Source organism: Python bivittatus, unplaced genomic scaffold (genome assembly GCF_059951505.1).
Source record: "Python bivittatus isolate LINGU-HERP-01145 unplaced genomic scaffold, Pbiv_v1 ctg000480_np1212, whole genome shotgun sequence".
Lineage (NCBI taxonomy): Eukaryota > Metazoa > Chordata > Lepidosauria > Squamata > Pythonidae > Python > Python bivittatus.
In genome coordinates, this window is record NW_028277075.1 from 24,695,019 (window position 1) to 24,720,388 (window position 25,370).

The following is a 25,370-nucleotide window of genomic DNA, read 5'->3' on the forward strand; positions in this document are numbered from 1 at the left end:
TCTGTAGTTTTCGGAGAGAAGGGTGAGAACCGCCCGTGCTGACGTCAGAACGGAACTGGTGGATAGAACCGATAGACAGCCGAAGTGGGAGCGTCTCTCTCTGCGCAGACGCAACGCTAGGGGGTGGGGCGGTTTGTGCTGCGCGCGGTAGGGCGGGAAGTGGGTGGAGAAGCTTGGGATGATAAAGAGGGGGCGTCGCGCATTCTGTCAGTTGCAATCGCAGGAGCTCGTGCGACGTCTGCGTAGCTGATTGGTTCTACCTCCGGCTCTAGGCCAAGCGACTGGTGCTTTCCTGACGGGTCGTGAAGTGGCTGCGATGGGCTCTCGGGCGTCTACGCTACTTAGGGACGAGGAGATTGAGGAGATCAAGAAGGAGACGGGCTGTAAGTACCGATAGAAGCAATTAGTGGCGGCCACGCCGGCTGCGGCGTGCCGACCTTCGCCTTTGGGACTTTGGCCGGGAGAATTTGCTTTCCGTCGTGAGTGAATATCTTTCACCGCTCCAGCACGAGTGAGGGAAACGAGCCCTTCCGCGTTTTTGCCTCCTCAGACGCTGGATTGAGTGAGGAGGCGCTATGATTTATCCCTGTCATGACAGTCGCTCCGCTTGAAGCCCTTCCACGGGTCTCTGGGTCACCTTGGCTAATAGGGGTCCATCAGATCTCTCTCCCCGTCCCCAGCCTGCGCTTTGCTCAACAAGGGCCGGTATCGGTTGTCTGAGACGGCGCGACCCAAAGCATCCAAAAGCCTGGCTCCTGGGAGCTATGTAACAACGAAATGTCTTCATATGCCTTATATCCGGTCACAGGACACTCAGAGAGCTTGGCGTTTGGAGAAATGATTCTATTTAGCAACACTTAGGAGACAGCTAGATGACCATGGTAAAGTGCATCCCCCAGTCCTTGTGCCGGCAGAAAACACGCCGGCAGGAAATTAGCGGCTCTGATGGTCAAGCCCTGTTTTGTTTCACTGATAAGGATGGTGAATGGGGCTGTCCTTACCGTTTTAATGTGGAACAAGTTAAGGAAACCAGTTGGTGGATTCTTCTTGCTTCATTTCCTGTCCAGTGTCACCTGCCTGTGAGAAAAACAATCACCAATCATTTAATGGGGAGAGAAGCAGGACTATGCAAGTATAGGTGGGTGCTTTGAACGCTGAGTTTCACCACCTATTAAGTTGCCCAACTACTGGGTTCCAGGCATGGAAGTATCTTGAGCCTGTAAAGTTTCAGTCAAACTATTCCTAAACATGAGCCTTTCTTTCTTTCAAGAGCACTAAACCTGTGTCCAAAAATAGCCTGTTTGGCAGGTCACAGGTGCAGAGGAGAGGCTCACAGCAAGCAGGAGGGAATTCTTCTGATGCTCCTGCTCAGAACAGCCTCTCCTCTGTGCCTGTGACTTGTCATCAGACAATTTCTAAAGATGGGTCACTGAAAGATCACGCCGAGAGATTGGAAACAGAACAGATGGTGGCATAAGAATGAAGTTTGGTATTGCTCAGGAAAAGATTATAAGCAGCATAAGAAGGAATTGGGGGAGCTGTTTGAGAAGACTGCATATGCAGGAATTGTGTGAGGAGGACCTGGAAGCTAAAAACAAATTGAGTTGAAAAGAAAAAGAGAAGTATTGTGAGAAAAAAGAAGGGTTTCACACATGCCCTGCATAAAGGTGTTGCAGTGATTTTGTAAATCAGGCATTTCCAATAATTTAAAAGTGGGCAGAGGGGAAGAGAGGAGTGGCCAATGAGAATATGAATATCCAGCAATCTCCAAGCAATGCCTCTTTTTCCTCTTGGATTCCTGGGCTTGGTTCCAAGCAATAGGAAAAAAGGCTGCCTGTTCCAGAGCAAATAGGGAAAGATCTGATACAATAATAATAACCTAAAAGAGTGCTGCAGCAGGTTGGTATCATGGTGCTTCCATGTTCTTTTTGCCTTCTGATGTGATGTGCCTGGGTCTCAAAAAGAGCTAGGAAATAGGAAGCTGCTGAGAAACTGCCAGACCTTCCCACTCTTCCACCCTCCCCATATAGAGAGTGTGGTGATACAGTAACAACAAAAAAGTTGTAATTAAAATGACTTTCTATGCAGCACGGACATTGTGTACTCTCAAGGGAATGCAAGTTCTGTTTTGTAAACACCAGTCTAGTGTTCTTTCAAAGAGGATTAAACTTGTGTATATAAGGATCCTGTGTGAGATCTTGCACATGCTTTGGAAAGAATCTGTCAGATATTACATGTGCAGATGCCACTGCAGATGTCAGGTGTCCAGTTTCTTTGCAAGCCAAAATGGCAGTAGAGGGCAGTACCTGGTAACCAAAAGAGGGGGCAAGCCTGCAGCAGGCCTAGGTAACCATTAAGAGCTGGGCAGATCTTAGCTTTTGACAATGCCATCAAGCACATTGTCACTGACATGTGCCAGATTGTCCCCATAGCAAAAATTGGGTTGGAAAAAGGCAGAAAACACAACTTTAAAATTGGAATAGCTAAATATGACTTTAAGCTGCTTCAGCTGTGCGATGGGGATGAGAGGAAGACAACATCATGAGGACATAGCAGATAAAAATTTTTACTAGGATTTGTTTGTGCTATGGTTAGGAAGACATGAGGATGAGCCCCTTCATTGTACAGAAACCAAATTATGTGTATTTAGGCACCCCCTTCTACTGTGAAATAACAGTTTCCATTTGCAGCCAAGGGCTATGTTGTTTTTTGTTCAACAAAAGAAAGCAGGTTTTCTCTATTATTCTTTTCAAATTCTTTGTTATTACAGTAAATATAGCAGTCCAGCTACTGACCTGATCATTTTAGAATAATGGGGGAATGATGTGGTCCTGGGAACAATTCTGGAAGGTTTTTAAAATTTGCCTGTTCTGTTTTTTAACATACAGTAGTAGCCAATTTAAAATACGTAAACATCTATGCTGTAAATCATTCTCCCTTTGCTGAATTACTGTCACCTGAAATTTTTTAATTGTTCAAGAACCATATGTAAATACCATTTTGCTTAACTTGCAACATTTAGATAAGTATTCTAAGCTGATTATTTTAACCTATTGTATGGGATTTTTATGCTCCTTGATTATAAGCATTGATAAACCTTTTTAGAATATTTCTGTGTAGTGGCTGGTAGTAATAATAGAGTATACTGGGAGGAGAATAATGCACTGTACTCTTATTACTTCATTGATTCATTAGTTAATCATTCAGAATAGATTCTGCTTCTTCGTATTGTTTTGTGAATATTTTAACCTTTGTTGCATTATTTGTCATCACCATATCCTGATCTTTTTAAAATGATGAATAAGTGTAGAGCTGCCTCTGCAAAATTGATATTTATATGAAGTGCTTTTTCTTAGATTGCATGCAATATTGTATAAGCAACTCTAACAGAATAATTCTGTGGGTACGTACTCAGAAGTAAATACCATAACTCCCCCCCACCCTATGGAATACCCTCCCCCCAGGGGTGAGGCAGCCCCCTACTCTCTTGACCTTCTGGAAAGCAGTTAAGACCTGTCTGTGCCAACTTGCATAGGGCAAGAAAAGGAGCAACCAACCCTGGGGGTGGCTAGCACCTTGAAGATGCCCCTGTATGTTAATATCTTTTCTACCAGCAGCACCTTGGAAGATATTGTTATTTATTATGTATTTGGTTTTATTGTATTTTTATACTATTTTTACTGTATTGTGATTAATATTTATTTTTTGTTTTTATTGTAAACTGCCCAGAGTCACTTCCTAGTGAGATGGGTGGTGACCAAATTTGAAATATAAATCAATAAATATAAATGAATAACATTTAATTGGATTTCAGTCATACCACAACAGGATCTTAATCTTATATATTCTTTCCTTTCTGCTTCTGTTTCTCCTCCATAGAATTAGATCAAGTACTCTAGTATAGGAATCTCCATTTTTATATGTGTAAAACACATGCATGCTGGTGGTATGTTATTTATAAATAGTATAATTTATCCTTGATGTGTGTTGGATATATAATTATATATAAATAATGTAATTTGGTATTATTGTCTCTACCTGCCCTCCCCTAATTTATGAATGCCATGAGAGGTTTTAGCATAGTTTCAATAATTTAATATACTTTAATCTAAAAGATGCTGAAACCTTTATCTTATTATGAAGATGAACAGCCTGATAACATTGTAATTTCCTTTTTACAGTTAAGAAATTGAAGCTAAAAGAGTAAGTTGCCCAGGGACTCCTAACAGTTTTGTGGAAGAGTGGAATTGCCTAATGCATCCTACTCTTTTTGATAACAATGTTATCTTATAGTAGAGGAAAAACAAGTAAAATAAATTTGAAGTTATTTATAGATGTTCAGTGTTTGTGCATGTGTGTGTGTTTGGTCTGACACAGTTCTGTGTTAGAGAAGCCAAGCTAGCACTTTGATTAAGTAACATAAGAACTGCCATACTGAATCAGACAAAGGTCTGTTTAATCCAGATTTTTATTGCACGGTGGCTAACTTGATACCCACAAGAAGTCTCCTTGCAAGACTCTTAGGAGTCCCCTGGACTGCTAGGAGGTCAAACCAATCAATCTTAAAGGAAATCAACCCTGACTGCTCATTGGAAGGATTGATAATGAAGTTCAGGCTCAGATACTTTGGTCACCTAATGCGAAGAGAGGACTCTTTGGAAAAGACCCTGATGCTGGGAAAGATTGAAGGCAAAAGGAGAAGGGAACGGCAGAGGATGAGATGGTTAGATAGCATCACTGAAGCAATGAGCATGAAACTGAGCAAACTCAGGGAGGCAGTGAAGGACAGGAAGGCCTGGCGTGATATGATTCATGGGATCATGAAGAGTCGGACACGACTTAATGACTGAACAAAAATTTCCCACTTGTGTTCCTCAACAGTTGAAGTGTCTCAACAATTAAGTGAAATACTAGCTTGGTTATTAAATATCAATGAAGATAGGTAATTTATGGGCAATGAGTAGTATAGGGTTGCTTTGCCATAAAGATTAAAACTCAAAGTGATGAATTTAGAAGTCAATAGTGTCCTTGTATAATAAAGACTGAAAGTAAGTGGTGAAGATGTTTTACTGTTACCAGCCTCTGGGCTGATAGTGGGATGTATAAGGGAAGATTTTCAGTTACCGTATTTAGGAGATCAAAAACAATTAGAATCAATATGTAACGCTTTGGTGTGTGTTGAAGCAGACAGATCTATTGCTTAACTGATAATGGGGCAGGTTAGGACTTATTTTTTCAGGGATTTCCCTATGGAGTCAATTTGTATAGCAACAGTTTCAGTGTTGATCTTGTTTCAAAACAGCTAGTTAGACTCTACCATTCCATTTTTTTAGCCTTCATTCCTGTTTCACCCATTCTCACAAACCAATTTTCATGGTTTTCTCCTCCTTCTTATCACCTCTGTTCTGAAGCAACTCTGAGACCTATTGCAATAGGAGTTGTTGGGATAAAGTACTCCAAATAATCTCATTATGGTACAGAAGTTCACAGAAGACATTCAATTTTCTCAGTTAAGAAGCTGAACTTCCTGGTGGTGCAGGTGATAAGTCTGTGAACAATTGACTGCTTGTGTGCTTAGCATCCCTTTTTTCCAATTCTTAACTACAACAAAAAGCTAAAAATATACTAGTTTCCAACAATTACTCTGTGTAAGTAACTACTTTAGTAACCATAGGGATAATATATCAGTACAGATAAATTAACAGTAGAGTAAGGAAACATTGCGAACTTGGTTTTTCAAAAGATTTTACAAAGTCTCTTATCAAAAGATGTGAATACATATGATTGTTATGCAATAAAAGATCCAGTTCTTGACTGATTGTTATTTAAACAATTAAATTAAAGTCGCTCTCTGAGATGGGCGGTGACTACATTTGAAATATGAATAACTAAATAAAATAAAAATAAAAGTTAAGATGAAGAAATAATAAATTAGCAGTTTTCACAAACATGGGAAATTATCAGTAGGAACCCTCTAGAAACTATAGGAGCTGGGACTATTGTTTTTTCATTAACAATCTGAAACCAGGGATTAGATAAGTAATGAAGTACAGGTGATTGACTAGGAAAGGGATCTTGGCATTATAGCTGAATGTTTGATCAGTGCTATTATGTAAAAAACCCCAACAAATTCCATATTCAAGGTCATTAGGAAAGGAATTATCTATGGAGTCCTTGGGGTTCTCTGAGCTTGGTTCTTTTCTTGCAAATGTTTCATTACCCAGCTAGGTAACATCTTCAGTGCTAAAGTGGGATGGGGTTTGCTCTCTATTTATATGCTGTGGCCTGCCTTGCCAGTGCTGGTGGGGGTGGGGGTTTAATAGATTCAAAAGAAGGTTTCTATTCGCAAAGGAATAGCATTATATTCCCACCCCCACCAGCACTGGCGAGGCAGGCCACAGCATATAAATAGAGAGCAAACCCCATCCCATTTAAGCACTGAAGATGTTACCTAGCCGGGTAATGAAACGTTTGCAAGAAAAGAACCAAGCTCAGAGAACCCCAAGGACTCCACAGTTCAACCCTGAGCTACACATATTCGCCTCTGTTGGAATTATCTATGTTATGAGACCAAAGGTTAAAGATTATGGCCGTCGGGCCTAGCCCAAAGAACTCCTGGAGACCATGCAGGATCAATCAGCAAAGTTTATTAGCCAACGCCTGTTTACAGAAATCTTCTCAGACTGACCAGCAGTTCCCAGGCACAACTCTCTACTATCTTCTGGAATGTTTAGGGATGCGCCAGCTTTCTCCGCTTATCTCCAGAGTGTTGCTCTAGAGACGAGAGCACCGTTTTCACCCCCCTTCCTCCATTCCAGTCCATCACAATGGCTTAGGACAGGAGTTCATCACACAGAGTTTACAAGGCGATTATTATGGTGATAAAATTGGAGGAAGGAGTACTCTGTTGTCAGCCCACTAAGGTAGACCAGACTAAGAAACCAATGGGACAGGACCCAGAAGACATTCCTTTTCAGCTGTGGCTCCCAGCTTCTGGAACATCATTCCCCTTGAGGTGAGGTTAGCCCCATCCCTGCTAGCCTTATGGAAAGCCCTTAAAATGTGATTTTTCCAACAACCTTGAGGAGCCTGTGAGGTAGCTGTACTGTGTTTAGGTGATTGTTATTCTCTGCTATCTTGGTTTTATGTTTTTATTTTTTTATCTATGCTTAATTGTTTTAACTGTTATTATATTGTTTTCATTGTTGTTGGTTGTACACCACCCAGAGTCACGTTCAGTGACATGGGTGGCTATATATATTTGATAAATAAATAAAATGCCATATGGGTCAGGACTACTTTTATTGTAACAGCTATAGTAAGAGAATCTTGCAAGTCTGATTGTGCTCCCCCCTCCCTCCCCTATCTTTGTGTCAATTAGGGAGGGGCCTGTCTGAGACATTCACTCAAACTCATTTCTTGGCCTGGGCTCAGGCCCCTCTTACTTGACTGTTGCCTTGGTAGTGGCTCTTCCTCCTGTCCTTCAAAGCCATTCTCTATTCCCTCTACATATGTATATCTCTTTGACCTAGAGGAAAGGTGTGATATAAAACTATAATTAATTATAATTACTGAAGTACTTCACACAGTATTTAGTCAAACTTTGGAAGTCAACACAGAACATATAACACTGGTTTTAAAAGGTGGTTAGGAAATTCATAGAGGATAGGACTGTGTCATTATGGAAATATATTGCCTCCAGTATCAGAAACAGTAACTCAGTACAAGTTACTTGGGAAGAGTGTTGTTGTGTTTATGTCTTGTGGATTTCCCATAAGCACCCTTTTGGTCTCTTTTACATCTTTAAATTTGTCATTCTGGAATTGTCAGGACCTCTGCTATTTAAAATAAAGAACCTGGATAATTATTTAACAAGTACCTAAGCTGCCAGTTCTTGGAAGTCATGATTTAGTTAATGTGAGAACTACTCCTGTTGATTTAGCACAGGCAGTCTGCAAAGATATGCACATTAACTCTTTATTGGTGTGTATCTATGTAGATGGCATTGGTTTTTCAGATTGGCACATAATGATTACCTACTTGCTTTATATTATGCATAGGTATTTTGATCTCTAGAAATTTATGTTCTGATTAGGACAGAATAGAGAAGAAGATGAATGGAGTATTCATGGAATGGATATAATGCTATTCCTTTGAGAATAGAAACCTTCTTTTGAATCTATTAAACATTTTTCTATTTTGCACAAAATAGAACATAAAATAGCAAATTGCTTCAAATGCCAATTGCCTAAAAGTAGTCATGGAGTGACCCCAACAAGATGGACTGAAACTGAGTGAGGAGAAGCAGGAGCAAATATATTCTGCAATTCTACATTTAAAATCTGAAGCATATATTGATTTTTACTTGGTATATATACATATACACACACACACACACACAATACACCACAAAATCTAAGGTGCCCAGTCCTAGGAAAGGATTTTGAAGATGTGCAAGGACTGCAGGAGAGAGGAGAAAGTCCTGCTGTTCTGGTATATCATCAGCCTGATAGGTAGTTCCCACTCAGGTTTTTTTTTGTTAAGGTCCCCTTCTCTTTGTAGGTTAAAACACTTTCTGAATTTCTGAAATAAGTGAATATGCTTATGCATAGCAAAGAATATTGTTTCCTTTCCTGGCAGCAGTAATTGGTTCAAGGAAAGGCTGCAGTCCTTTTGTGTAAGCTGCCTGAAAGAAAGTAATGTGTTGTGCCTCAGGATATTCCTCAATAGAGTTCTGTTTATAAGGAATAGAAATAAGCCAAAGGAACCATTCCCAAATAGCAAATCTTCATTCAGATCAATATAGCACCCAAGGAAGGAAGAATATATTTTGAATCTTGTGTTTTTCTGAAAAAGGAGAATGAAACAAATACTAGGAAATCATAGAACTTGCAAACTGTCCAGATAATAATGCCTTGAAAACTGGATTGCATACATGCTTTAAGGTAACATCTGGTATTCATTAGCTTAACTTTTAATGCTATAGATAACAGAAAGCTTATCTTCTGTGAGCGCAATTTTAAGATTTTTTAAAAATAAGAATGTTGCAAAATCCAGGTTCTGAATTGCTGTAAGATAACGGATTGTTGGTATTTTTGTTTAATTTTAGCCTTATTTCTTTCTTCTCCAGTTTCTCATAGTCAAATTACTCGTCTATACAGTCGGTTTACCAGCCTGGACAAAGGAGAGAATGGTACTCTAAGGTATGTACTCTTAATCAGCTGTTCTCTTAACTTTCCATTTATGCAAATAGTCTTTGCCATTTTTCCCCAAATTCTTCTCCCAGGTTCAGATTTTCTCCATTATTATCTAACCTGCTCTTCAGGTTTTCCAACCCCACACCTATTGCCACTATAACGAAATCCATCTACCTTGCTGCTGTTCTTTTTCTCCTTCCTTCCACCTTTCCCAGCATTTGCTTCTCTAGAGACCTAGGTCCTTGCATAATATGTCCAAAGTATCATAAACTGAACCTGGTTATTTATGTCTCAAGTGATTTGTTCAGTGATCCGTTTGTTTGTTTTCTTGGCTGTTCATGATATTCTCAGGCATCTTCTCCAATATTAATGTTCAAAAGCATCAATACTCTTTATCCTGCTTCTTCAAAGTCCAACTTTCACTTCCATAAAGTGTCACAAGGAATACCATTGTTTGCCGTATTCTAATCTTTGTAGGTATAGACACATCACGGCATCTGAATATCTTTTCCAAGGCTTTCATGGTTGTTCTACCAAGTGCTACTCTGCAGTGTATTTCTTGACTATTTGTTCCTTTACTGCTGATTACTTGAAATATGAGGTACATTTTACATAGAATTGTACTTAATATTTATTTCAAATGCTTTTACCTTACTGTTCAGCAAAAACATTTAAGCTGAAACATATTAACTAAACTGCTATTTCAAAAGAAAACAATCTACTTATTTCCTATTTTTTGGAAATGTTCTGCACCAAATCTCCTCCGAATGGCTCGTTACCTCCTTTTCCTTGCCCCCCAACTCACATTCTAAAATAGCTTGCATATTTGAAAGGTATCTGTATTCTTAATAAGCATAGCCTGTAGGCAACAAGGAACTTTATGGTAAAATTTAGAAGTAAAGAAATCTCCATAGACTCTTACGAGGAGAAAAAGCTTCCTTTACTGAAAATTGTATAGATGAGAGACAAAAATGATGTTTTAATTTGATCTGGGAGGTGCAATGATATCTCATGCCACTGAATTGCCATTCTTGGGCATAATTTTTGTGGACTAAAGTCTACTGTATCATCTGCTAGTTTAAACATGAGATACCCTAATCCTTGTGTTGTATATGGAGTTCAGAATTGCTAAAGTAGTGGTTAATGTTGGGATTGGTGAAAAAAATGAAGTTCAAATCCTGCTTTACTGTGCAGCTTTATAGGCAACTCAGGGTAAGTGATGAATAGAGAATGGCTGCCATTAATGCGTTTAAGGCTCTATGACCTAACCAATTATGTCTGAGAGGACTGAAGGAACTTGCAGGTGTCACCCTGAAACCCCTTTCATGATCTTTGAGAAATCATGGAGGATGGAAAGAGTGCCAGAGGATTGGAGAATGGCAAATCTTTTTCCTCTTTAAAAAGGGGGGAAGAGAGGACCTGGGGGACTACAGACTAATCAACTTGACACTCATACTAGACAAAACTCTGGAATGGATTATTAAGCAGTTTGTGAATATTTAGAGAAGGTTTAATTCTTTAGTAGTCAGAAATTCTGCCAACTGTTTTTGATAAAGTGATCAGTTTAGTTGGACACAGAAAAGTAATGGCCATGGTGTACACTGACTTCAGTAAGGCATTCTAAAAATATCCCATGAGATCCTGATAGAGCAGATGGCAAAACACGTGCTAGAATATGTTGGTGCACTAGATCTGCATCAAGATCTATGTTAAGGGGGATCTTGCTGGGTTCTTCCTATTCTTCCAGTTTGTCAGAATGATCCTGAATTTGATGCTGTCCTCTGAGATATTTGTTATTTCTTCCTGTCTTTCTGTCATCTGCAGTTTTGATAATAGTATTTTCAAATCCCTTATCCAGGTCATTTATAAAAACATTGAACAGCAAAAAGCAGCCCTGTGGTATGCCACTCAACTCTTTCCACAGCTTAATTGATATGCATCTTTTGGATATGATTATTCACCAAGTTCTGTCCACTGAATAATAACATTGTCTAGCTCACATTTTGCCATATTCACTATTAAAATATTATGCAAGACTTTAAATTTGCAGAAGTCAAGATACAGTGTGTTCACCACATTGGCACCATTTGCATAGTCAGTTCTCTTTCTTCCTGGGCCACATCTGACAGGAAAAAGTGAAGGAAACAATACTTGTGTCTCAACTTCTTCACCCTCCTGCCCAGCGCTTCATAGTCTCTTGTACTGTCTTTGGGGCTATATCTGGCTTGTCATTTGTGCCTCTATAGATTAGTAGAAAGGGATATTTGACAGTGTGCTTAAAGAGTCTTGGGACTTTCCATCACAACCCAAGAAGCCATCACACCTTTCTTAATAGACTGTTCAACCAACAGATTAGTTATAGAGAATGAGGGTTATATAATTTCTGGAATAAATTTAAATTCTTCAAAAATAGAATTGAACTTTGGATGTATGTGGGTTTGTTGGCTGTGCATTACATCTCCATATCTTTTTAAACTGCTCCCATTGCTAAGACTCAAAAGGAAAACAGTTTTTAATAAAATAGTTTTCCATAATGGTGACCACAGCCTAAACGTACCCTCATTTTTGGATGACAATTTAGGTAAGATGAATAGAATACAAAATTTCAGCCATTGTGCTGTGTGATTATTTTATTCAAAATGTTTGTGAGGTGATCATGTTTACAAATGAATACCATTTCAGTGTAAATAAATAATAAAAATATGGTGGCTTTATATAGATTAAGTAAAATTTACTTTAAATTATGCAAAAATTCTACTGACTTCATGGATATATCCAAGTAGTTTTCATAGTAACAACATGGAAGTTATTTGCCATTGACTTCTTCTAGAAGAGTGTTTCTCAACCTCAATAACTTTAAGATGCATGGACTTCCACTCCCCGAATTTCCCGACCATTATGCTGGCTTGGGAATTTTGGGAATTGAAATCCACGCATCTTAAAGTTGCTGAGGTTAAAAAACACTGTTCTAGAATATTTTTCCAGTCTAGCCTACAATTGTTATTTGCTAGTATTCTCTCCAAGAATTAACCTACTCATACTAGTTTAGCTTTCAAGATCAACCTAGATTGGCTAAATGCTGCCACTAAAGTAGGGTTTTTTATATGTATTACTGTACCCTGATTATTTTAATAAATTAAAAGTATGTAAATAATGTCTCTATCAATTGCTCAACAGCATTTAGCTAAACAGGTTGTTCCACACTGAGCTATGGGAAGGTGTGGCATAATTTACACTTTTTCTATGAAAAACACTTTGTGCTGAAAATGTCAGTCTGTACTCTAGCTTAATCAGTTGAGTGTTTTATCACAATATCTCATAGTCTTCTATGCCATGTTTTTATAAATTATTGGTTACTTCAAGTCTCAAAGAGATCCTTGATAAAATCTATAAAGAAGCTTACTATTTAATATTTGGACTGAAAATAATACTTCATAAGGACCATGATTTTAGTTTTCACTGATTCAGAAATGTATATGCCAGGTAATACATATGAAAATAAGATTTCGATCTGGCATCCTTTGTAGCAGTTATTAGAATATAGTCCTGTGTGGTACACCATTCTGATGAATGCAAGTAACTGTTTGTAGATAAATTTTATGATGAAATATTTTTGTTGATGTTCATTGGAATAAATATTACTTTCTTTTGCCAAACGAAGGGCCTATCATTATCTGAATTCTTATGACCCAGATCTCATACTTCTTTCATTCCATTAAGTGAGGTAAGGCAGTAGCCTGCAGAAGCTTATATAAGAAGCTTATATAAGTTCCCTTTGGAACTTTGCATATGAGCTGAATGTATTAAGTGCAGTAGCACTTCCAGTTTATTTTTAAGATTGCATTTATCACTAATCCTTATTATATTACTATGTTAATATTTAAAATATTGCTGGCTTTGAAATACTTTATGTGTAATATGTATTGGGAAGTGGTTTATTAAAGGATATACTTGTTATTATTTATCTATTTCTTCAGCATTCTTTTCCATGAAATATCTAATTTAAACTAAGTACCACTTATTTTTTTGCTTCTCCATTCTGATTACAATAGATAGCATATATCTCTTTTCCTTCTACCTTAAGAAGTTGCTATTTGCCTTGTGACTAAGGACAAGTCTGCACCACTTGGTTTTGCCCATTATGTTACTGAAAATAGCTATGGTACAGTAAGCATCTCTTCATGTTTCCTAACATTATCCCTAATTTTTATTTTTCTACATGTTTGGTTTAGAAGAATGTATTATTATTTACTTAATTATAAAAGCAATATAGAAAAAAATTGCACAGTTCCATCCAGCAATGGTAGGCATCTAGCTGATTTCTCTATGAATGTCTCTGAAGTCAGAAATCTTTTTACCATGCACAACTATGACATGTTTCTATCCCTCCTTTTTTTTGCAGTCCACACATGCTTGTTTTATACACTGCAATAGGGAAGTTTGTATGTGACTTCATAGTTGTAACTGTGCATTCAGTATTTATGTTTTACTCATTCTGTGGTCACACTCTTCAGAATGTGTAGCATATATGTAAGAGAAAAGCATGATGATAATACCAGAACAACAAATGCTAGCCTGAAATGAAACCACATCTTTTTCTAATCACACATTATGGTAGATCAATCTGTTGATTTATAACTCTGCAAATAAAATAAAAATAGAATGTTCAAATATAGTTTGGCAGGCTGGTTTGTTAAATATATGGTGTATGATCTATTCCGAATGATAGGAGAGCCTGTTTGGTGTAGTGGTTAAGGCTCCAGGCTAGAAAGCAGGAGACTGGGAGTTCTAGTCCCTCCCTAGGCATGAAAGCCAGCTGGGTGACTTTGGGCCAGTTGCTCTCTCTCAGCCAACAATCTCAGGCTCTCATTCTGAATGATAGCAATCCAACCTAAATATGCAAGAATGCTTCAAAAGATAATTGTGCTTGGGTAGACCTTACCTGATAGTGTTGCTATGGCATATGAGTAGAAGAAGCAAACATTTCCTGTAAGTTCCAGCCTAAACCAGTGTAAGGAAGTTTAATTAACATGAGACTTTTCAGTATTCATTTACTTTTATGACTTGTGCAGATTTTCCGGTTAACATTCCTGGTGAATAATATTCCCCTCATGAGTAAAATGGCATGTTTAAAGGTGACTGACAATGACAAAAATAGATTTTTTAAAAGTGTAGTTAAAATGAGGTTAATGTTCAACCTAAAGTTCAGTTGTAAAAAATAGAACGTAGAGACAGATGTCCTCTGTTTAAATTTTAAAAGCTGAATCTGAGCAAAAAGGGATAAAGAGTAAGTGGAGGAGTTTATGTTCTAATATTTTATATTATAATATATTAGGTTCTATAGTAATATTTTTGTACTGTTTTTGTGTTTTTAACTTTGTAAGCTGCCCAGAGTCACATAAGTGAGATGGGTGGCTGTATAAGTTGAACAAATAGAGTGAAATTGGTTACTTTTGCACAGGTATGTATGGCTGAAAAAGTGGTATTCAGATTGCTAGAGATGTGCTATGGGAAACTTTTACACAGTGACATTCCAGTTTAAATTTTCATTCATAAATCCATTGGGAGAACATTCAAATAAAAGTGAAGCCTTAATGTTTTCTAGAATAGCTGTAAAACCTATCTGGCTAGTATTTAGTGGCCACCGCTAAATAAATCCATCAACTTTTTTTTTCATTTACGTATGATTTTTATTTTGTTTATTTTAGGATAGGATTCAGGGTATAGTACTTTGGATTCATAGACAAAAAGGTGCTTTGGAGCACATGAGGGCACTCATGTAGACATGTAGACCCGGTCTGTCACTCTTTAAGGCAGTGGTGTCTTTTCCTAAATCATGATGCTGGTCTTTGCAGCTGCAGCAAGAGCCCAGGAAAAGATCTACTTGGTTTAAGGACTTGAAAGGAGGTGTGTACTCTGAAATACCTTTATGCATTCAGATCCAAAGTACTGCACGGCCCTATTGATATAAATGAAAAAAAGGATTCTTAAAATAACTCTCTTGCTTTCCTTAGCGATGGGCAGAATAGCACTTGACGTGGACTTTTAATATACACAATTGAGTTATTAGGTTGCAATCTTTCTTTAGTAAACCTTTACATAACAGTGTACAACACTGGGAAATGATATTGTTGGTCAAATTGCAGATTTTTTTTTTCTCTTTCAAGTGCACTCAGACTTGAAGGGGTGATTTTCTCTGTCATTCTAAATGGTATAATCTTTAAAATTATATAATAAAAATATAACAATATAATTGCAGAAGTATACCTTATAAGAGACTACAATACTATAAATTACTACTATACCTTTTGTCACCTTTGAAAAACATTTTGATAAAGAAAGCTTTCTTTTTCATAGAACAATTTTGGGCAGATGTAGTTAGTGCAAAAAGCTCTATACACAAAAACCTGAAGCTTTTAAAAATGCTGACAAAGTTGAAGCAAAAATAACTGAGCATGCTGATTTTTTCTTTTTAATGCACTCTTGCCTCTTACTGAAAAGTGTTAATGGAGATTACACTTTTTGTGGCATTTGAATGAAAAAGATTAAGAATGGATATGGATATGGGGCTCAAAACAAAAGTATAGATAAGGGATTGGGTACCAGATAGTGTAGCAACATGAAAGTTAATCTAAAAATTACCATCTTGCACTTCTTTGAAGATGGGTCTTCTAGTAACCTTTCTTTGTAGTTTTATTTTAGTGGAAATCACTTGTGTTTAATATAGATTTACTGCTTGGTAAAAATGTTTTTTTTTTAATTGATACTGAGATAATGGGAAAGCTAGAAGATTCCAAATTAAAGCAAATATCCTTATACTCATTTCAGACTCACAACAGTACAAATACATAATTATTTTATTAAACCTGGTTCAGCATTTCATGATTCCGCAGCACTGATGTGTAGTGCTATAAATACTATAGCAAATATACCAAATTAAATGGATACTTTTAATTACCTCTATTAAGAGCTGACATTCATTTATTTGATATTGTAGCCGTGAAGACTTTCAACGCATTCCAGAACTTGCTATTAACCCATTGGGGGATAGGATTATCAATGCCTTTTTTCCAGAAGGGTAAGTTCTATGATGTGTTGTCTGAGTTATATTTATCAATGAGAATGCTACTAGAATATATCTAGATGGATATTCTTAAACGCTAACCTGTGAGATTTCAGATTACAGACTTGACCTTCAAGATTATCTGAATAAAATTAGAAACAATTGTGGCTTTAATCTTCAATTGCTGCCAGTTGCATATACTCAAAGAAGCAGCAGTTAAATATCCCCTGATACTTGAGGTTTCCATTAAGGTTCTAAACTGTAGCATACAAATACACTAGCATTTTTGTAGCATTTTGTCACTGTTTGATAATACATTGTTGCACTATAAGATTTCCCCATGTACCCTAGACATCTATTCCAGAGAGTTAGGGAGATACTTTGGAACAGCTTTTGAGGATCCATGTGGCAGGCTACAGTGGAGAAGGAAACATGTACGTGGAAGGTGAAACCTTGACTACTTGCTAATTGAGACTATTCTCATTTAGAGACAGGGAGAAAGAGATTTGCTATGGCAGTTCAATATTGTTTGGTTGAACAAGAGGTTACCTTTAATTTCTAACAATTGAAAAGGAAACTACAGTATTACAGAATAATGTTACACAAAAAATAGCAGCAATTCATTGTTCATACTTATTTGAAGCATTTGTTAAAATAATCTAACAATCAGGATTGTATGTGTGTAGAGAAGATCAGGTGAATTTTCGTGGATTCATGAGGACTTTGGCCCACTTCCGACCCATTGAGGATAATGAAAAAAGCAAAGACCAGAATGGGCCAGAACCTCTTAACAGCCGGAGCAACAAATTGCACTGTAAGACATTTTTAATGGTACATCTATTCACACTAACTGTATTGTTTGTATCCTACTTCATGTTTTTTCATTTTAAGATTTGCCCCCCTTTCTTTAATATAATTTAAAGTTGACTCCAGGTCTTACAGAAGTAAAAGTTAAACTTGTTCTTATCTCCATTATGACAAAGCAATATCTGTAGTTCTGATACTTATTTGAGTTTACATGTTACTATTGTAATATTTATTATTTAATACTGGAAATTAATGGGTCTAAAGAGAGTAAGTATGCCTCCTTCCTGACGCTACTTATACCTTCTCTTCTGGTGGTTACCTTAATTTCTTACTTCAAAAATAATCCCAAATTTACACTGTCTTCAATCAAAGACCCATAAATGAAAAAGGCAAACACAAAGCAATAAGGAATTGGCAGGCAATAGGAAACTCTGCATTAATTTGGGGTATAGTGAAAGAGGGGAAGAGAGAATACAAACCAAAATCATCACTTTCTTTATCAGAACTTTTACTGGTCCAATCATAATGGAAAGAGGATTACAAAATTCTTATATAAGGATTACAAAGCTCTTGTGTAAATATTTTGATTATTGGGCTGACCTTTTGCTATTAAAAATGTATGTGCAAACTTACCTCAGTTGTCTTACCTTGGTCCTTCTCCTATTTTGAGTATAAGTAGTCCTCAGTTAACTACAGTATTTGGGACCAGAATTTCCATCACCAAGTGATGCAGTTGTAAAGTGCAACATCACGTAACTTCATCGCTTAGTGACATCAATCCCAGTGTTCCTGGTTGCCATCGTTAACCAAATTCACCCGGTCATCAGGCGAGGACCCACCCGGATCAAGCCATTCCCATCTTGGTCCCTCTCGGCCCCAAGCCTCAGTAAGATAAGGGACTGCCTTCTCTTCAGCTCCCCCCACCCACTTCTCTTCCTCTCATCTCTGCCCTTTTGGCCACCCTGCACTTCTCCACCTCTGCTGGCCCTGCCACCCTGTGCTCCAGTGGCCCCAGCTGACCTTCACCGTCTTCTTCCACAGCTGACATGGCATGCCTGGCCTGGTCTTTCATGAGGCTGTGCCAGGCCTTCTTCCCAAGGCCACTTGTGTCCTTGTCTAAATCGCATGCGGCCTTCTCATGAGGCTTTAGAAGGCTTCAAGGCCACATGTGATTTGGACAAGGGCACGTGTGGCCTCAGGATGAAGGTCTGGTGCAGCCAGCAGCTACCTCGTGAAGAGCCAGGCCGGGCACATCACATCAGCAGCAGGAGGAAGAAAATGGCAAAGGTCAGCTGGGGGTGGCGGGGCTGGTAGGGCAAGCAGAGCACAGGACGGCAAGGCAAGCAGAGCGCAGGGCCTGCAGAGGCGGTGGAGTGCAGGGCAACCAAAAGGGCAGAGATGGAGGGGAGATAGGCAGGTGGAGGGAGTTGAAGCGTCCCTGCAGCCGTAAGTGCAGGAGGGCTGCCAAGCACCTGAATTTTGATCATATGACCATGGGGGTGCTGCAGCAGCCATAACTTCGGGGACTGAGCGTAACTACCATCCATTCAGTGCTACTGTAACATCTAACAATCACTGAACAAATGGTAGTTAACCAAGGACTACCTGTTCTTACTGCTATACTCACATGATCTCCCTCCCTCTATCCTGGCTGCATCTTTGTGCCTAGATCCATTAAAAGTTCCTTGTTCTTACCTCCAGAGATTTTCAGTACCTTGCCTTCCTTCCATAGTTCCTGCCTAACAATTCTGATTTTTTAACCCTGGCAGTTTTGGACAGTACTCATTGATATGATTCTGCTGTTTGTTCTATATTAGCGTTTATCAAGTCACTTTGCTTTCTCTTATTTTATAGAAATAATATCCTCAAAATTTCTATTATCCATGATATCTTTGGCACAGTCACCTAGTGCCCATACTCCACTGCAGAAATCCCAAACCTTTTTGGGCCTATGGTCATGGAAATGTGAGATATTTCTGAGTGGTCATTTCTACTATACAATAAAGTTTCAATAACAATTTTTTTGTAATATTCCTCAATGGGTGTATATCAAACTATAGTAAACAAATTGAAAACCTTGTCAAAATTGCAGAGGCAATGGCTATTGTCTATTTCATCAGAATCATCAGAAATATTGGGCATTTATTAAACTTTTAATTCAGAATCCTAATATATTCTAAAAGCTGAAATCTTCCTTTGGTTCCCACTTGAAGGTTTATATTACCATTCTATAAATGTATGTTTATGACAAAAAGTTTTTATGCTGACAATTAACAATGTAAATTATGTATAAATTGTCATATTAGAGAACTACTGATCTATATTCATTATTGAGCTAGTTTACATATATGTAAGATCCATTAGCAACACTGAAAGATTAAGAAAATGCCTTTACATTATGACCTGTATATTGCTCTGAATCCTTAGGGTTTATGTGATATAGTTTGTAAATGGCAGAAGTGGAAAAGATGCTAATCCTGTTTCATTTCATTTTCTAGTTGCTTTTCGATTATATGACTTGGATAAAGATGATAAAATTTCTCGGGATGAACTGCTTCAGGTAGGGTAATATTGCATAATCTATAGATAACTTTAATCTGATTCAAATTACTTTCTTATTTTATCCTTAAAAAAAGGTTTTGTGCCTTGTAAGTGATCATTTTTAAAGGATGAGATTGAATGGTTACTAAACATAAAATATTTGCCAGTTGGGTATTTCTGTATACATTTTTAAATGTGGTATTGCACATTATAATAGAGCCAATGGGAGAAAAATATATCATTTCATGTACATATAGTAGCTGGGTTCTGGCCTACCTCTTGTTTCTGTAGATATTCCTTCTCACATTTCTATTCTGGTAAAGTTATGTTTATAATTTTGACTTTGCAGTTCCCTGGTGTTCTGAACTTTTGTTTCATTTTTATGAAACTGTTCTGAAGATTTCACATAGTTATTCTTAGGTAAAAGCCTTCTGCTAATTATTATTTGTGGATAAGGAACAGTCTTTGGGTGAAATCCATTTCTGTATATTATGGGTAATGTGCCACCCTCCAGATACCCTAACTCCCATCCTCTGTAGGGTGAGTAATGAGAGATGTGAGTTGTCCACTATGTCCATTGTGCCTACAGTAACTACTTTTGAGAACTGTGTCCAAACATTGGAAAATATATTTTATAAATATTATTTATTATTTTGATAAAATTTTCAAGGTAAGGATGCCTCTTTAAATGGTTTATCTTTGAAATACCAGATTCTGTTGATGGTATCAAACAGATGTGGGCTGATGTCCTTTCATCTGGAATGAGCTTTCCATATTCTACTTTAATCTACATATTTAAAAAGAAAGTTGGCAGCCTTGCAAGCAATGAGTTTTATAGACTGTTTTTTATAGTTTGAATTTAAAACAAAACCTAATCTCTCATTTTCCTTGAACTTTTGTCCATTACAGGTCTTGCGGATGATGGTTGGTGTAAACATCTCTGATGAACAACTTGGTAGTATTGCCGATAGAACAATCCAGGAGGCTGATCAAGATGGCGACAGTGCAATCTCCTTTGCAGAGTTCGTTAAAGTTAGTGACAACTTTCAAAACAGTAAACCTCTTTACTCAAGTATTAGGGTATATCATACCATTCCATTTTACAGGTGGTCCTCAAGTTACAATCATTCATTCAGCAACCATTCAAAGTTACAGTGCTGCTGAACAAAGAGACTTATGACCAGTCCTCAAAGTTCCACCCGTTGCAGTGCCACCAGTTGCAGCGTCATGCGGTATCATGATTGCCATTTGCAACCTCCCTTGCTGGCTTTCCCCAAGCAACGTCAATGGGAAGCCTCAATGGGAAGCCAGCAAGGAAGGTCACAAGTCTCCCTCCCCCACTGGCCTTCCTTTGCATGACCTCCTTGCGATCACATGCACCCCACACTCTCTTTCCCTGGCCTCCCTGCAATCGCACACATTCATGCACACACTCATGCCCTCTTTCCCTGGCCTCCCTGCAATCGCACACATTCATGCACACACTCATGCCCTCTTTCCCTGGCCTCCCTGCAATCGCACACATTCATGCACACACTCATGCCCTCTTTCCATGGCCTCCCTGTGATCGCACCCATGCACCCCGCACCCTCTTTCTTTGGCCTCTCTATGATCACACACACACATGCACATTCCCCATGCCCTGTTTCCATGGCCTCCCTGCAATCTCATGCACCATGTGCCTTCTTTCCTCAGCCTCCCTGCACTCACACACATGCACCCCGCGCTCTCTTTCCCCAACCTCCCTGCAATCCATGCACCCCACACCCTCATTCCCCGGCCTTTCTGAGCTCACACTGCCCAGAGCACCCCCTTCCCTGACTAGCGCGCGGCCTGCGCCAGGCCTCCCAGGGCCTCCCCTACCCCTCTGCTGCACCCTGTGCTCCTTACCTGGGACTCTCTCTGTTTCCTGTTTAATGACCTGTGCGTTTTGGGTTACAACCACAACCAGGACTGCCTGGATTGCCATTGCTAAGTGATGCGGTCACGTGACATTGTACTTTATGACCGCATCACTTAGTGATGGCCATCTTGATCCCAATTGCAGTCGTAACTGGAGGGCTACCTGTATAACAATTGAAAGAAATTTTTCATCTAAAGGTTGTCCAGATTTTTTTTCCCTATATGTTGTTTAATTCTTGAAGGTCCACACTTAAATTTACTATTTATTTATTTTTACACATTGCCTATTTCCTACAACTCACAGTGGATGACAATAACACAGCAAACACATAAAAGATATAAACATATAAAGAAACCACAGCTAGCTAACTAAGGCATCTCTCTGTACCAAGGACATTTAATATAGCAGTCTTTTTGAAGGTGACTTTAATTTGGTCAGTACCTAGATGGGATACTGACTATGAACTCTGGGTTCTGACTATCCCTCGAGAGTGCCATCTGCAAAGACCAAGGGTTCAGCCCTTCTCAGTCACTGCCCTGCTTTTTCAAAATAGAGTTCCCCAAAAGTTCAGGCCAGTCCTGACCCTCCTGAGCTTTCAAAAAAGCAATGAAGACTTGTTTTTCCAGCTAGTCTTTGGGGTCCAGTGTATGAAATGGACCCTCCTGTAGAGAGGTTGTATGAATTTGATGAGTTGTTCTTTGGTGCTTGTGGGTGTTTTGAAAATATGGGTTCTGTTTGATTTATGTGTATTGAGGTATGAGAGCCACATTCAGCCAGGTCTTAATTGCTTTTTGAAAGCTCAAAAGGGCCAGGAATGGCCTGATTTTTGTGGAAATGCTGTTCCAGAGTAGCAGAGCAGGACTGAGACAGGCTGAGCTCATGGTCCCTGCAGATTAATCTGAAACTGTTCTTGTTGCCAGTTGTCATTCCTCATAGCTACTCAAAAGGAAAGCAAGAGTTTCCCCCACCGGTTTTCCTTTGAAGTGGGATTGCCATTTTACATTCACAGAGACAGTGTCTTTTGAAAGGGAGAAGCCTAGCTTCTGTCTCATTGAAAGTAAGGATTCAAGAAAAATGTATGAAATTCATGGAAGAGACTTCCTTATTCTGTGAATCTGGGCATCTGTTTCCATGAAAGAAAGAAGCCACAGCTTCTGCCATATCAAGAGTGAGCACTCTAGGGGAAAAAAATGGAAATACATGGTTGGAGAGCTTCCATCTGTGGATTCAAAGCATTCTTCTCAAGTCAGTGAGACAGCAGTGATAGGGGGCAGTTTTTCCCCCTCTACTTCTTAATTACAAACATCCATCCTTTACACTTGTAGGGCTCTTCTCCTTCCCCTTTCATTTCCAGCCATTTTTATTTTGCAAGTAGTCCTCATTTAACTACCACAATTGGGATCAGCAACTCCATCGGTAAGTGACACGGTTGTTAAGCAAAACATCACATGACTGTGCCAGACTTACAACATCACTTCCACTGCAGTTGTTGAGTGAATCACCTATCGTCATTATGCGAGACATGTGACCATGACTTGCAATTTTACTGCCGGCTTCTCCATTGACTCTGCTTGTCAGAAGCTGGCTGTGAAGCATGTAAATAGTGATCACATGACTGCAGGACGCTGCGACCATCGTAAGTGTGAGGACTGGTAGTAGAGTTACTTTTTCAATGCCATCATAACTTCAAACAGTCACTAAACCGGGCAGTTGTTAAGTGGGGTCTATCTGTATTTGTTCTCTCTCTTTTTTTTCCCCTTCCCAAGGTCCCTTCATTTTTTTTTTTCACCTCGGAGGAGCCTGTGGATCTGTGTGTTGTGGGAGGTGGGATTGGTTTATGTGTGGCAAGGAGAAAGGGAGAGAAGGGTATAGGAGTGAAAGAAAGAGAACTGGTGTGTGGGGGAGAGGAATAATGGTATAAAGGAGTGTGGGTATGTGAGAGTGGATTATATATATGACAGTGAGTGAGTGAAAGCAGTATACATGTGTGACACACTTGTGGACTCTTACTTAAAATGGCTGCCACAGAAAGGGTATATTAACAAAATGGTTAGCCATTCCACCATGATAATCACAATATCCATTTACCAGAACATGAGTATCTGAAATTGCTTCTGACCACAATTTCAAATCCACTAGTATACTCTAAACCTCCCCAGTTTACTTTTGTCCTTTTTCTGGACAGACTTCCAAGCTGCTACCACTTGTACTATTTTTTTAAGAATGTTTGTGGCCCAGAGACATTCTTGTAAGCTAAGATACTAGGGACTGGCATTTTACTCAGTAACATGCTAATTTCCCTTTTATTTTAATCTAGAAAGGATCGTGTGACATAGGAGCCACCAGGGGAGCTGTTTGTAGGCATTGCTTACCTCTGCCTCTGATTGAGACTACAGAATACATAAATCTGGAGCACAAGAAACATTTCCAGTGTGAAAAATATAAGGACCCTCTCTAGAATAGCAAGATTAAATAAAATGAAATTAAACTGGAATATTCTAACTGTGTTTAACCATTCTCTTCTTCTACAGGTTTTGGAGAAAGTGGATGTAGAACAGAAAATGAGCATTCGATTTCTTCACTGATGAATTGAAGCCAGTTTATGTTATCCTAATATTTAAAGAATATAGTTTATTTTACTCACTTTTCTCCTGAGCGTTGCTATTGGTGCATGTGAGGTATGTCTCCAAACTTTCCCCAGTTTGTCCATCAACAAGAACATTCCTTCTGCATCAGAAAAAAGGAACATGGCTGCAGTGCAGCTTGGAAATGGAGCAGTGACATGGCCTTTTCCTCAGTTCTTGAATTATTTCCTGACCATAAATTGATTTCTTCTCATGTACTGTAATCTGTACCATTTTACAAACTCCTAATGAAAAAGAGAAGAGGGCAAGTTCCACCGAAGAGCTCAGAACTGTTCAAACAAAAACTCCTGATTTGGTAGTATTATATGTCATTCTGTTTGTCTTGCCTCCCCTCCCTCCTTGATTTCATTTAAATAGATGTTTGTCAGTCTCTTCAAAACTTTTTAAAGTAAGAATAACAAGGCAATGGCTTGAATGGTTATAGCCTCCCAAGTGTGTCAAATCTTATTAATTTGTCCACAGGAAAGTCGGACATCTGCCAAGAGTATAATTTGCAATGTGGTTCACTAGTGTAGACTGTTGAATAGAAAGCTTTTCTATTGTCCCTCTCTTAGCTGCTGCTTGTGAATGTATTTGATCTGAAATACTTTCTTTCTTGTGCTTTTATTATTTCTTGTTCAGGAAATATTTGCAATACATTTCTACTGCATAACTGTAGTGAAAGTCATCTTTGTACTACTGTCTTTATTCATACTTTATTCATGAGCCCATTTGAATTTTTGGCTTTTCAACATGCATGTCAAAGCCCAGAATTAAGAATTCAACAGCAACACTACTGTTTGTAAGAAAATCAACTTTATTTTATGCACCTGTACAGATAGATTAAGTAACACGTTTCCAAAATAAATTTCAGTGCAAATTCAGAGAATTAAAATGAACATAATACAATGAACACAATAAATAAAAAACTCTCTAGGTAGGTTGTCTTTGCTATTAATAAACCAATAGCAGTAATTATCAAATACATTGACTAAAAAAAATAGTTATATAACTCTTTCACAGTGTTTGCTAAATTCTACTAAGCACTTTTCAAGTGCTCCTGTCTCCTGAAATGTCAAATGCATCTTTACCTAATTTACTTAAATTTTGCACAATTCAGTGACCTTTCAGACATATACACTATTTTACATCTTATGTTGCAAAGGGAAATTAATGCTTTTGCAGACCAATAATTTTATAAGGGAAACACCCAGGGAATAACAGTAATTTCTTTC

The 25,370-nt window shown here is 38.4% G+C and overlaps 1 protein-coding gene across 1 annotated transcript; it reads left to right on the forward strand.

Annotated features, from left to right (window-relative positions):
• Nucleotides 1-199: 199 nt before the first annotated feature.
• Nucleotides 200-24,808, forward strand: CHP1 (calcineurin like EF-hand protein 1). Its single transcript, XM_007431352.4, has 7 exons — nucleotides 200-383; nucleotides 9,131-9,203; nucleotides 16,195-16,275; nucleotides 16,947-17,074; nucleotides 19,566-19,627; nucleotides 20,518-20,640; nucleotides 24,043-24,808. Exons 1-7 carry the CDS (start codon nucleotides 317-319, stop codon nucleotides 24,094-24,096), a joined length of 588 nt encoding a protein of 195 aa, XP_007431414.1. The 5' UTR covers nucleotides 200-316; the 3' UTR covers nucleotides 24,097-24,808.
• Nucleotides 24,809-25,370: the final 562 nt, after the last annotated feature.

Bases quoted from the DNA above. Each gene is read 5' to 3' on its own strand.
- CHP1 (XM_007431352.4), top strand. From the start codon at position 317: ATGGGCTCTCGGGCGTCTACGCTACTTAGGGACGAGGAGATTGAGGAG. The intron at 9,204-16,194 runs GTATGTACTCTT...TTGATATTGTAG, and splicing joins GGAGAGAATGGTACTCTAAG to CCGTGAAGACTTTCAACGCA. The intron at 19,628-20,517 runs GTAGGGTAATAT...TGTCCATTACAG, and splicing joins CTCGGGATGAACTGCTTCAG to GTCTTGCGGATGATGGTTGG.